General features: G+C 37.7%; 1 protein-coding gene across 1 annotated transcript; it reads right to left on the bottom strand.

Annotated features, from left to right (window-relative positions):
- Nucleotides 1-2,544: 2,544 nt before the first annotated feature.
- Nucleotides 2,545-11,455, bottom strand: LOC113043489 (UPF0583 protein C15orf59 homolog). The gene is made up of 2 exons (XM_026202914.1): nt 10,288-11,455; nt 2,545-3,434 (listed from the first exon to the last, which is right to left on the bottom strand). The coding sequence occupies exons 1-2, from the start codon at nt 10,432-10,434 to the stop codon at nt 2,856-2,858; spliced, it is 726 nt and encodes a 241-aa protein (XP_026058699.1). The 5' UTR covers nt 10,435-11,455; the 3' UTR covers nt 2,545-2,855.
- Nucleotides 11,456-13,656: the final 2,201 nt, after the last annotated feature.

Genomic DNA, 13,656 nt, shown 5'->3' with positions numbered 1-13,656 from the left:
CTTTCAACCTTGTGTTTGCCTTAGTTATAATTTGTCTCTTCTTGTATAGAGGATTAAAAGGTATTCCTTAAAAAGAACTGCACAGTGTCCCTTGAAGGCAGTTTCAATGATTGGCTTTTTATTATAGATGATTGCATAACAAGCCATCTCCAGTTGAAATGGGTCTGTGGTAAAGCTTTATGATTTAGACTCCAATTAAATTACCTCACTCACACTGACAGATGAACTCAGAGCATGCCCTTCTGAGGTCTTTTGAAGGAATGAGCCCACAGTGTCAAAGTTCAGATACAGCACGGCTAATGTGTTTGACACTATGGACAGTGAATCTTGCCTCTTAATTAATTTCCTCCGTCTGACCCGCTGTACTGTTGACACATGATTGCAGACACTCCCGGGCATTTTATTCTAATAAAATATTGCTTAAAGGGACGGTACACCCGAAAATAAAAATTCTGTCCTCATGTATTTAGCCATATCTCTTGAAAAAGTTGTTTTGTTCTTCAGCAAAACACAAAAGGAGTTATTTATAGATGTACAAACATAATCAGATTTATATATTTTCTTATGAAAGTGTGAGTGGTGGTTGTCTGGAAGTTGTTTTTGGGTTAATCAATGGTTTTGCAGTTCTGGCTGGTTTTGAAGTGGTTTCTTGCTCACCCAAATCAAAAGAGCCCACTTCCACGTTTATCTGATTGCTAGATAAAAGAAGTCTGCAGATTTTTACTAATTTTACAGTCCACGAGGCAAGGCCTATTGAGTAGAAAGGTAATAACGCACTACTTCTCAATAAGCCACACTATTTGAGGCATCACTCATGTTTGTAGTGCAGACCTTGCGGTGTGAGCTAAATGTAACACACTTAGGGGATTGTTCAGATCATTAACCCTAATTATGGCAGTAATTATCCTATATGAGCATCATATGCAAATATGAGCTTTAGCAACCACCGCTAATAAATGGATCTTCTTTAAACACTATAAAAAGTTTTTTTTTTTCACTTCTATATTTGTGACAATGGCTAATGCAGCTGTTTTATTGTCACAGCCATGGTTACAGTGGTAAATCTGTGCATACATCACAGGAAAAACAGTTTTACTAATTAACATCCTGGTGAGAGGAAGATAATTCGGAATGAAGCGTCTGCCAGAAAAGTTTTTTTATTTTATTCGTATTTTACTTGGGGTTTTGTCAGAAATAACAGCCTAATATAAAGCACATTATTTAATTCTTTGGGGAAGCGTACTACTCGGTTAATTTAACTGTCTATTTACTGCACAGTGTGGGTGTGACCGAAACCAATTCTCACTCTTTAGGGGGCTTTGGACTGGTGTCAATGTTCTGCCGAGATGCATGATTGTTTCGATATTGGCATAAAATGATTTTAACGTTTTTCCATGACAGTAATTCATTATCATAAGTATCGACCTAAACATAAATGCAGATGGTACAGTTTGAAATCATTTCAAGCTGATTTAAATGATTAGTTCACCCCAAAATGAAAATTCTGTGTATTTATTCACCCTTTCATTCTTTAGTGGAACACAAATGAGATCTTTTGGTCATGCTTTTTTTTTTCATGATCTAAGCTGCAAAAATGACACAAAAGATATCATAAAAATAGCTGTTATTCAGGAACAAATCATTCAGACCTGAATAAATATATTCGCTCAAAAGATCCAACAAAAACAATGACTTCACAGAAAAGTTCATAGATCAGAAATCACTATTTTATGAAAGCATCAAGGACTTTTGGAGAATAACAACTACATTTTGTATCTCAAATCTAACAAATACACTACCGCTCAAAAGTTTGAAATACCTATGATTTCTTAATGTTTTTGAAATAAATTTCTTATGCACACCAGTTGTATTTATATGATGGAAAATACAACAAAAACAGAAATAATATAATCATTACATTTTTTCCATATTAATATAATTTAAAATGTCATTTATTGTTCATTTTCAGCATCATTACTCCATTCTTCAGTGTCTTCCTTCAAAAATAATCCTGATATGCTGATTAGCTCCTCAAGAAAAATCTCTTATTATTATCATATTTCTCTGGGAACTGTGATACACTGTCATCCAAAAGTTTGCATTAAGTAAGACAGAAACAATAGTTTATATTTGCATTCACTGAGGAAGCATTACATTTATCAAAAGTAACAGTAAAGACATATATATATATATATATATATATATATAGTTATGACAGATTTCTATTTCAAATAAATGCTGTTATAAATACTGTTCTGGTGAACTTTCAGTTCATCAAAGAATGCTGAAAAATCCATTCCCACGAAAAAAATAAGCAGTGCAACTGTACAATGAACCATTATTAATACTTGAGCACCAGTGATAACTAATAACTGAGAAGCAAATCAGCATGTTAGAAGTAATGATGCTGAAAATTCAGCTTAACATCACAGAAATAAATTACTTTTTAAAATATTCTTAAATAGAAAACATTTCTTTTAACTTGTAATAATATTACACTTTTTTCTAACAACTTACTGTATTTTACATCAAATGCATCCTTGGTAAGCAGAAGAGACTTCATCAAAAACATGAAACAGTCGTAATTACTCCTAACTTTTGACCAGTAGTATACATTCACAATATGTTAATTATAGTTAATGAGTTATATGGACTATTTTTATGTTGTTGCGATTTTGTTTCGCAGCTTTTCATCCCGTTCTTTTTCACATCTATTACATCTAGAGAGAAAAAATGCACATTCTGCATCACCACAGAAGAAGGAAAGTCATATGGTTTCAGAGCAGCATAAGGGTGAAAAATGAATGGCAGATGTTTCATTTTGGGTTAACTTTTTGGGACGCTTGCGGAACATTTCAGTTCTTGTAGTCACTTGAAGCTCTTTGCTTGGCTGGAATGTATGGGAAGGGAGTTTGTGTGCTTTTATCGGACACAGTTTGCGTACTGCAGCTACGGAGAGCTCTTTTCTTCGAGTCCGGGCTGGAGTAAGTTTTACGGTTGCATCTGGGCGTCAGAAACCTTGGAGGTGAAGATGAAAACACAGAATCGCTGGACGACAGCCTGGATGAACTCATTCCCCCTCTATCTTCGTCGTAATAGTCATCGTCGCAGCACAACGCGTGATATAGCGTCTTGTCGTAATAATGGAGCCGTCCTCCGGATCCAAAGAGCCAGGAGGCTTTAGGGCTGTTTGAGGCCTTTAATGGTCCATTGAGGGCAGGCAGGTCTCCACAGCTCCTGCGGTAGAGCTCTTGTTTCTTGGCTGTGGTTGGGTTACGGACTGTGTCTAGCAGTGGGATGTGCAGTAAGTGGTTGTCGGATAATGTCTCATTGTGCAAGAGGTCACCACGGTCCTCGCTGCAACACACTAGTGTCAGTTCATCGTCTGAGTCGAGGTCCATATCTGATGTTAACCTGTCAATTTGTGCCACGACCTGAACAGAAGAAAAAGAGAAAATTGTGTACAAAAGGCCTTATGATATCTGAAGATTTTTGTAGTTTGCCCCAAAAAGGAATATTCCGTCATTATTCACTCGCCCTCGTGTATTTTCAAACCTGTTCGACCTTCTTTCTTTAATACAATATCACACAATTTACCCATACAATATCAGCTAGGTCTGATCTGCTGGTTTTCCTCAAAAAAAGAGAAAAGAGAAAAGCCATAAAAATTTGGAGTGACGGAATTTTGTTAGGGTTCATCTCTTTTTTTCAGTCGTTTGAAGAATCCATGATATTGCCGTGTAAACTCAACTCAGATGTTTTAATAGAAAACTGCGAACGGTAAACTAGCATGCTAAATATACTATTTTATCATTAAATATAACATAATTTTGGCATGGGGTACAAGAAAAGGTCAATCACTACACTGTCATTTGAGCAGTAATGTCTCATTACGTAAACAATACTAAATACAGGACTTTATTGTTTGTAGCAATACTCAACATCAGCATAACCCCCACAGTTCAGCATAATGTAAACCCCCAAAATACCAATATAAAACTGTTCTAAATCCCAATAAAACAGAACATTAAATATTTACAAGTTCCTTCTTTTTCTTCTGGCTCAAAAACATATAAAATTGCAGTTGCTTACAATATTAACTCTCCCTGTCTAGTCCCATGCAAAGCACACTGGGAGTTACAAAAGTCTCAGTCAGATTTAGTTAACATCAACAAAAAAATTAGTCACCTACAGAGTTGGGTAAATTACTTACAAACTGTGATCCATTACTGATTACGGATTACATGATGAAAGCTGTAGATAAATTAGGTAATGTAATCTGACTACTTTTAGATTACTTTCTTTTTCTATCAAACTTGTTAACAATGTGCCATACTGATATAATAAAGCAACGAGAAAGTAAATGTTACATGTTTTGATGTCAACATCATAAAATGCATTAAACATTATTAAAAACCTAATAATTAATTAAATCATAAAAATGTTAGAGAAAAGCAATTTAAACACTTCATGTCCGTGTGACTATTAACCAACATCAGAGAACTGTAAACATGAAGGTGCTGTTAAATTATTGAAATATTAACATCTTATGCGATATTTCAACAAATAGTCTATTTTAACAGGTGACAAAACGTTTGGGAATCCCTCCATTAAACACACATTAATAAACATGAAAACAACAACGTTTATATGATGTGATTTATTCACAAATTTTTAGACATTTTTAGACAAAACTAAGCATGAAGATCCACTCCTAACCTAATTCGTGAAGTTTTGGCCTATTAGTGGCTAATCTGTATGAATTTGTATCCTGATTTGGCTCAAGTGACAGTTATGTACCTTCATGCTTACATTTTTTTCTAAAAAAAACATATGTTTCGTTCAATTCACATCATTCATTCATATGAAATCACCACCTTGTAAAATAGTTACATTTTCCCATGAGACTGGGTTGGTGGGGTGTAAGCAGACTCTACAAAAATGTACAAATAAAACAATTTGAATTCACACAAATTTGCCACAAATTTGCCAGAATCTAGTTTCTCAGAGTGTTGTTGAAAACACCAAGATATTCCACAGTATTTTCTGAAGAATGCTTGTAGTTTTACACTGTGGCTGAGCTTAGGCCATAAATGAGTAATAAGTATCTCTTTCTCTCTCTCTCTTTCTCTCTCTCTGTCTCTCTCTCTCTCTCTATATGTATATATATATATCATTTCCATCCTTATGTTTTCCATCTCACCCCATTTCACCCACTGGCATTGGAATATTTAATATCTGTTTGTGCTGAAGGGAATTTGTCCTCCTGCGGTGCTAATAACTGCATCTTACATAAGATTCAACCATACGCTTATCAATATTCCTTCTCTTGCTTTCCCCGGCTCTTTTTCTGAGCAGGGTCTCAAGGCTGGTTCCCACAAATCAGAGACAAAACAAAGCCGAGCAAAGGCGTAGCGATCCTGCAGATCATAAAGTCTGTCTGAAGATTCGAATCAGATTATAACATGCATAAACGGCTATATATGACGGGATATTGTTCAAAATGAATTCATATGACTGCACTGCAAAGACATTATGCTGCCCCTTGTCAATATTAAGCAGCTTAGTATGTTATTTATGACGCGGTTAGGTTTGATTTCTCAAGATTTTGATGATAAAGCACTGCTCGGATTGAAATAGCAGAGTTATTAATGACAGCTTGTTCTGTAATGCGCTGCTTCTGATTTAGATGAGCTCAGTGCTTCGCTGCTGCCAAACTTTCTCCTCGTATTCAATCGCAGGACGTGGCGTTCATGATATAGCAGATCGGCTATTCAGCAGCGAGCCACAGGCTGTTGGGATTCGGTAAATGAGCAGTCAAATGTAAACAGGAAGAGCCCAAACGACAGACATTTCAACAGCCAGAATATCCATTCACAACACACCTGCTGCTCAAAAGAGCACACCGTACGCAAACAATGCCAGGCTTTAAGCAAGGACTGTACAAACATTATACACTGTATTTGTGAATAGGCTACATATTGAGTCCTGCCAAGTGCGGTTATCAGAGAAATCCATTTTTGGGACTCCACTGAAAGGCTCCTGTCTGGAGGAGGTATTAGATCATCTCTCGTGGGGTTGTGCCCTGTGCGCCGCTGTCAGACAGTTCATGTTTAATGCATTCCTGCCAACCGCCGCTAACTGATTGGAGATCAGAGTGCCGCTCGACTGAGACCAGCACTGAAACGATTGCTACCTTGTGAGGGGCGGTTTAACTTGAGGAGCTTTGCACACCTTGCAAAGCAGAAATGCTGACCTATAGAAAGCCTCAAGTGTTGTGCTTGTCGTAGGAGGCACTGCTTTTAACAAGTGGCTAGTGCTGTGTGCTGTGCGCTTGTATGCGGGTAACGTATGTCTCTGTGGCTCGGTAATGTCATTTAATTACAAAATAAATGTAACTATAGTCTATTACAGTTACTGAGAAAAAAAGAATTGAATTACAGCTACTTGTGAGAATGTTAACGATTATAAAGGGGATTACGTCTGAATATTTTTTGCAAAAAGCTAGGACATTGAATCATTTGTTGCTTTGCCTGTTTTTGATGTGTACACTGTCTTCTGCCATTTAAATGCCGTTTAGTAAAGCAATGCTGTTCTGACGCTTTTGTTTGAATTAGCAGTGCACCACTTCTGCCAATGACATCAATCCACATTGCCAATGAAAGCTCTAGGGCCAGATTTACTAACAGCTTGCATCAACGCAAACCATCTTTTGGCATTAAAATAATACTGTCAGGATTTACTAAAAACATTGAGTGAAAATAAGCGCTAAAAAGGCATGGACACAGTTATTTTTGCATCTGACCTTATCGAATATGCATTTCAATCAACCCTGTCTGGTTTAAATGTTTGAAAATTATTACAATTTGAAAACATTCATTAATTTTTTTGAAAAGTAATCAAAATGTAATCAGTTTCATTACTGATTAGACCTACATTTAAAAAGGGGTAATAATCTGTAACCTATTACATTAGAGTAACCTTTGCAAAACTGAGCAACACCAAGGCAATGGGTTTAAATGATGGAATGCATGATGGATAAACTTTACTTGGATAAAAGTGGCTGCCGAATGCATAGAAACTGTACAACATTACAATTACACTACCAATATTTATTTTATTTACCAATATTTTTTTATTCTTTGCTTTGAACATATACAGCTTTTTGGTGGAAACCACAGGGAAACTTCTCTTTTGAAATATTTTTTTTTTCTTTTGTCGTCAACAGATTTATAAAACATTCTTATTACAAATTTAGGAAGATGGGCAGATATTGCATTGTTAAACATTATAACCAACTCAAACTCACAGCACATGCAGAGATTGAGTTTATGTGGAGTAGAATTTATTGCAAATCACTCCAAAACACTGAAAATTCTGTTTTCAGGTAAAAAAAATATGACATATTTATATTATAATTTGTGATTTGATATTTGTGCTAAACTATACCACTGTCTCTGTCATTATTAGAATGGATTAAAAAACCTTTTTGCCCAATTGATGACAAATTCACTCAATATTTTTGTTTGATATGGTGGTTGTCTTGGACTTTATACTGAACCCTAGTGGTGTGGATAAAGAAATTTTGCAAAATAAAAAAATTAATCCATGATTAATTTATTTCCGCAGGTGAAAGTGGTCAATAATTGGGGGGTTAATTAATTTTACTAGAACAGTTTAACAGATCTTTTACAAAACACAGAAGTTATAAAAGTTATGTTTCAGAACTTTCGGGCCCAAAAGCAAACAAAAGACAAAAAGTCAATTTGGAGGATTGTTTGGATCTAAATCTAATTAAGAAGCTGGTGCAACAAATCCCATGCCATTCTAAAAGTTACAACCCATACCATTTTTTTTTTTTAAATCCGATTTGTCTCACAGTCATCTCACCTGCAGAACCCAGGGTCTTATAATCAGATAATTGCCAAACCTTCCCAGAAGGCTTTAAAACAGACAGTGTTTGGAACCGAGTGTGAGTGAGTGCAAACATATGACCAATTTAAACGTTTGCGAGAGGAAGCCTGATTTGAAAGCAGTAAGAAACAGACCCATCACCACCACTGGGCTTCTTAAGTGATTGATTTTTTTTACCTGGAGACTCCAAAAAATCTGATAGAAACCATGAGATTCAAAAACAGATTCTAACCTCATACATTTTTCATCATGTATTGCTGTCTTCCCCACATATTTGCTCCGAAAATAATCTCCATGTGCATTATCATATTTATCTACATATATATTTATGCATTTGGCAGACGTTTTAATCCAAAGGCGACTTACCTTTATAAGCTACTGTTGCCTTGGTTTTGCTAGCAGCAAACAGGAATGCTGTTTACCAGAAGAGCTCAAGGTTTGGCTAGTTAACTATGCATGGGGAAAATGTACTACATTTGATACTAGCCATGCATTATGACGAAATAAAGTTCCTCGAACTTAGCTCAACCTACTACATTCCTTAGTGTGCTAGATAGATTTTAAAAAACATCAACATTACCTTCCTGATCAATGTTGTTGACACCATTGTACTATAAATAATGAAAACAAAAGTCAGTCTGGTTAAAATAGTTGAATTGTTGATGTATTTCATGTATACAATAGAATATAGAGAAGGCATTTGTGCATGTGCTTTTTTTGGCGGGAAATCAGTAGAATTCTACGGAATTGATTTAAACATGATTACAATGTGTTAAATGGAGACAGGTGACCGTGTGATCAAATTAGCCAATTTAATGAATTACACATACACACAAAATAACTTTAGACATAATAATTCTGTGTGCATGGGGTCTGCAAGTGAGCAGTGTACTGGTTACACTTGGCAGCAAAGAATTCAGAATCGTGACAAATGTTTGGCTGTTATCCATGGAATAAGAGACAGCTGAAAGACAGATGAGCATGTGGCAAAACTAATAAGTATAACAAGATGTCAGTAGTAACAATAAGGCTCTGCTGCAAGGTGTAAGTGACAGATGGAGGTGTTAACTCAGGCAAGAGCGGCAGAGCTACCGGTGAGGCCCGAACTTGGCCAAGGAGACAAATGAGACAAATCCAGCGGAGTTGTGACTGAGATGATGAGACAAATGCCAGTCTGGGACACTCATAGACTCGGTGACAGTAATGAGGCAGATAGATATCCACCCGAGGAAAGAGATTAATTAAGGAGATGTCCTCTCACATAACGCTGAAGCAGTCGCCCAGCACAAAGGGAGATAACCGCAAAAGAGACGAGACGTTGACAGGTGAGAAAATGAGGAAATCAGTTGCGCTCCCATTGTCTGATTCAACGGGTGATAATTAGGCATCACAGATGACATCTTGCTTGTATGGGGGTGTCACATCATATGTGGGGGGGGTGTCATCCTGCAAGTCTTTCTCCTTGTTAATCCATCTGTTGGTTTTTGTTTGGATGACAAGATGTCCAGTCAACAGCCCCTAGGTGGATGTGATTGTGACCTTGTGTGTTTTATGAATTGTGCCCACTGTGTATGTGTCTATTGGTTTTTGTATATATAGGTAGTCAGTCAGTAGTCGCGTTTAGGCCCGAAACAAACTCTGTGGAAGTACGCAATCATATGCTTATCAGTGCATTGCAAGATTGCATCATGTCTAGGTTACTGAAGTGTTCAAAAAAAATACTCAGTGGGGTGATAGAGTAATCAAAAGGGTGTGTTGTTTAGGTAACTATGGGTGTCATTTTTAAAATGGTTCAGCAACTTTCAGAATGTAAATAGAAACTTTGCTGTCTTACGAATTGCTTTCGACAAGTTTCGGAATGCAACAATGTGTGAATTCAGTCATGCGTACATACATACTTAGGTATATTTCTGATTTTACCCGGCACAGTGCCTTGTTTAAGGGCACAATGGTGGTAGCTTGTATAAAACCCCTTGTGGGGTTAAAAAGGTTTGCCTTGTTGGAGCTGATAGCCTTGTGGGCATTGCTTCGACATGTTGTGTAGTTACACTTTGAGTGACCCAAGTTGAAATCCCGTCTCAGAATTTACAGGGATGTCCCATCCTGCTCCTGGAGGACCACTATCCTGCAGGGATTACCAGTCCTAATTGAACACACCTGAACCAGCAAAGCAAGGTCTTAAGAATTACTCCAAACTTCCAGGCTTGTGTGTTTGGGGTAGGCTGGAACCAAGACATTGGCTCTCCATGAGCAGGATTGGTCATCTTTGGGTTAAAGCCCACAACCTTACACTTACTAAATCTCTCCATCAGACTGTGCCTTTAACAAATCATTGCTTTAACCTTCAGAGCAGGCCTGTAATGTGTGCTTTACCTCCCGGAGCTCTTTTGCCACGTCCTTGAGCTCAGCAAGAACTTCCTCCAGCTGTTCCATGACCATCTTAATGTGCCTGCGGATCTCTGCTCTCCGGTCAGGGCTCTGGCTCGGTTCAGATGGTCCTAGCGCTGTGCTGTGAAACATCCTTCACATGGGGACGACAGCAGCAGCAGCAGCCAGAAGGGGACAGGACACCGGGCTTCATGTCTGAAGCCCACCACAGTGATGTTTGGCCTTATCTGAAAGAAAGACCCACTCTCTGGTCCAAATATCGTTGCATAGTTGTTAGGAAACTTTGAAATCAGTCCAGGAACATCTAGTATCTCTCTGTAAATTCAACAGGAAAGCTTTCAAAAAGAAAGAGGGCATCAAGAAAATTGGAAAAGTTTCAGCACTGGAACAAACAGTTCTCAGCAAAGCTTTGATCTTTTCTGTATGATGTTAAAATTAAATCAAATGGTCTCATTTTTGGCATGAAATAAGCTTTGTTCTTAAAGACAGCTAGCAAATAAATGAAAGACCCTTTTGAGCTTCTATTTTGAGAAAAAGTCAGTCTACCAGCTTATGTGGGATATCTGCCAGTTTTTTACCGGTTCTCTACATATGCATCCTCTGTTGCAACTCCACTGTTTCAAAAACGTATGCCATACAGTGTGTTTTCCCTTGATGAGAAAGCCTTCAGAGTAGGAGCCATCAGAATCTCATGTGAAGAATATATCTATCCAAAAAGTGCACTGAGAATAGTAAGAAAAAGTCACATTGCCAATCGAGCTGGCAGAAAAAAGATCACATCTGATGTGACACCTGGGAGGACGAGCCCAAAATTGCTTCTCTCCGAGACAATCCCGACAGATACTGCTATGAAGAACCATCACCCAGAGACAAAGAGAGTACCGAACATCCAGTTCAGCTAACCCACACCAGAATTTCAGTATAGCTTGTCTTCTCTTGGCTTTTGTGGCTTTGGTCCAGAATTGATGCCGTTTGGACTTATTGCTGCTCCATATGTCTAAAAAAGCTTCCGCTGAGTTGCCAGGCTCTTCCCACTGTGCCCTCGTACCGTGCAGCGTATCTCCTACCCCATCTGAGCACACTCAGATAACACTAGAGACGGATGCATGCTCAACACCTCTCTTGCAGTGTTGTCCTCTATCAGTCACTGATGCTCAAGCACTTAGGAAACCTCCCCCTTCCCTCTCTCTCTCTCTCTCTCTCCCTCATTCACTCTCCCTCAAACACTCGCATTCGTTCTCTATGATCTCTCTTCCATAACTCTTCCCTCCTCTTTCATACTTGCCACTGTACACACACTACCCTTTAGTCCCATTCACCCTTGTCCTGTCACTTCCATCCTACTTCCGACAGACACATCAATTCATGTACCCTTCCAAGCTCGCTCTCTGCTCAGATCTTTTCAACCACTTGCCACCTCAGTTGGGGAAGCAAATTAATTCAATTCAGTGTTGCAGTGCAGGCTCGTGAATCGTGAATGCGACGGCTCTGCAGCAATAGAAGCAGACCAGATTATCCCATTCAGATCGGTAATGAATAGAAGACAGACGCAAGTACATCAGGAAACCGCTCGCATTAACCATAATTATGCGCAAGAGATGCTTCAGCTTCCTGCATGCATTTCCTGTTGCTCTCTTCAAATCACGAATTGACCAGAGGACTGTGTCAGCAAGTTTTGAGATTCTAGTTTGCCTTTCTATAATGATTCAAAACATCCTGCGAGGCTTGTCCGTAACAAAGGCCCTCATTATTTCTTAGGTGTCTCTGGTGGGAACTAATAAGAACTATGGGGGGAAAACAACAGGGTTTAACACAAAACAAGCAATTCATTGTCCTTGGCTACATTTTAAAACACATTAATTACTGAGTAAGAAAAATCGCTCCCTGGAAACTACTGCAGTTGGCTAAATAATAGACAGGAGAACCAACTCGCGCTAAAATCACAAGAAAAATACAGACGGACAAGACCGGCGTTGTGGTGCGGACCCGGCTGAAAACGAAACCCAGTCATATTTTGCTGAAGTTGAACTCAAAGCAAATGAAGTGAAACCCTGGCCATATTTAAGCTCTATTATGCAGTTTAAGCTGTGTTTGCCAATGGAGACTAGACTAGCAGCATATAAAATCTCAACATCAACCCTTCGCAAGCATGTATAGGTAAGGATTGCATATAAAATGAAGCTTTGATAGGTTAGCAAAAGGTTTTGCATAAATTAGCTAGAAAGACAGTTGTGCAGGGTGTTCTATATATATTGTCTGCGATAATATCGTAATTGACGTTTTAACGATATTATCAGTATTTTGCAAAAAAAACAGAAAGTGTTGTAGATTAGACTAGTGAACGCACATTTAGAGTGCGTTCTTTGACCAGTCTGTTAAAATGCATTTAGAATGATCACTAAATTAAAGATCTAATTTAGTGATTTAGTGGGCAGAAAAATGTATATATTTAAATCATTTCATATAGTAAATCAATATCACACGAAGAGTGCCGTTTTTTTTTTCTAAAAATCAGCATGATTATATTTAAACATTTTTACAACTGTTCAATAAAACAAGAAGAAACTTTTTTGAGCGTTTTAGACACCAGATTTCCTGTTTTTGCTCTGTTTCGACAAATAAAATAATTCCAAACACTGCTACCAGAGCACACTCTGAGCAACATGACGGTCGGTGTGTTTCGTTCCAGAATGTATCAACCGTTTAAATGATTCGGTTCAATCGCAACGACTCACTGATTAACAGTGACTTGCTGACCCCTTCTGGCAGTATTAAGTATACTTTTTTTATGTCTTATATATCAAAACATTATTTCTGCATTTGTAACTGCAGGTTAAATGCATTCATGTCCTGCACTAAACAGTGGGTAATCTAAATGCCACTTCAAATGAAGCTTCTGTGTTTCCTCTGCATTGCAAAGATTAATTTTGTTGATACTGATTTCATTTGCCTATAGTAACAGCCCAAATGTCTTATTATTCTAAATAACGCATTCCTTTAATAAAAACAACTAGTTTGAGATTTAACGGCCTATTTAATTTTAAACTTTTTACTTTTACTTGAGTAGATTTTTAGACTGGTACTTTTACTTGTAAAATTTTATTAAAGTAATGGTACTTTTACTTGAGTAGAATATTTTCATACTCTTTCCACATCTGGCAATCACTCGAACAACTTCAAAACAATGCAATGAAACACCCTGGCAGCCACAAAGCAATGCAATGATATTATCAGAAAACCCTCGCAACTGCAAAGAAACACAACTAAACACTCAAAACACCCTAGCAATCTCAAAGCAATGCCGTGTAACACTCAGAACACCCTAACAATTAAAAAGCAATGCGATGTAACATT

Source organism: Carassius auratus, chromosome 25 (assembly GCF_003368295.1).
Source record: "Carassius auratus strain Wakin chromosome 25, ASM336829v1, whole genome shotgun sequence".
NCBI classification, from domain to species: domain Eukaryota; kingdom Metazoa; phylum Chordata; class Actinopteri; order Cypriniformes; family Cyprinidae; genus Carassius; species Carassius auratus.
This window is presented reverse-complemented; position numbering and strand designations above follow the sequence as displayed.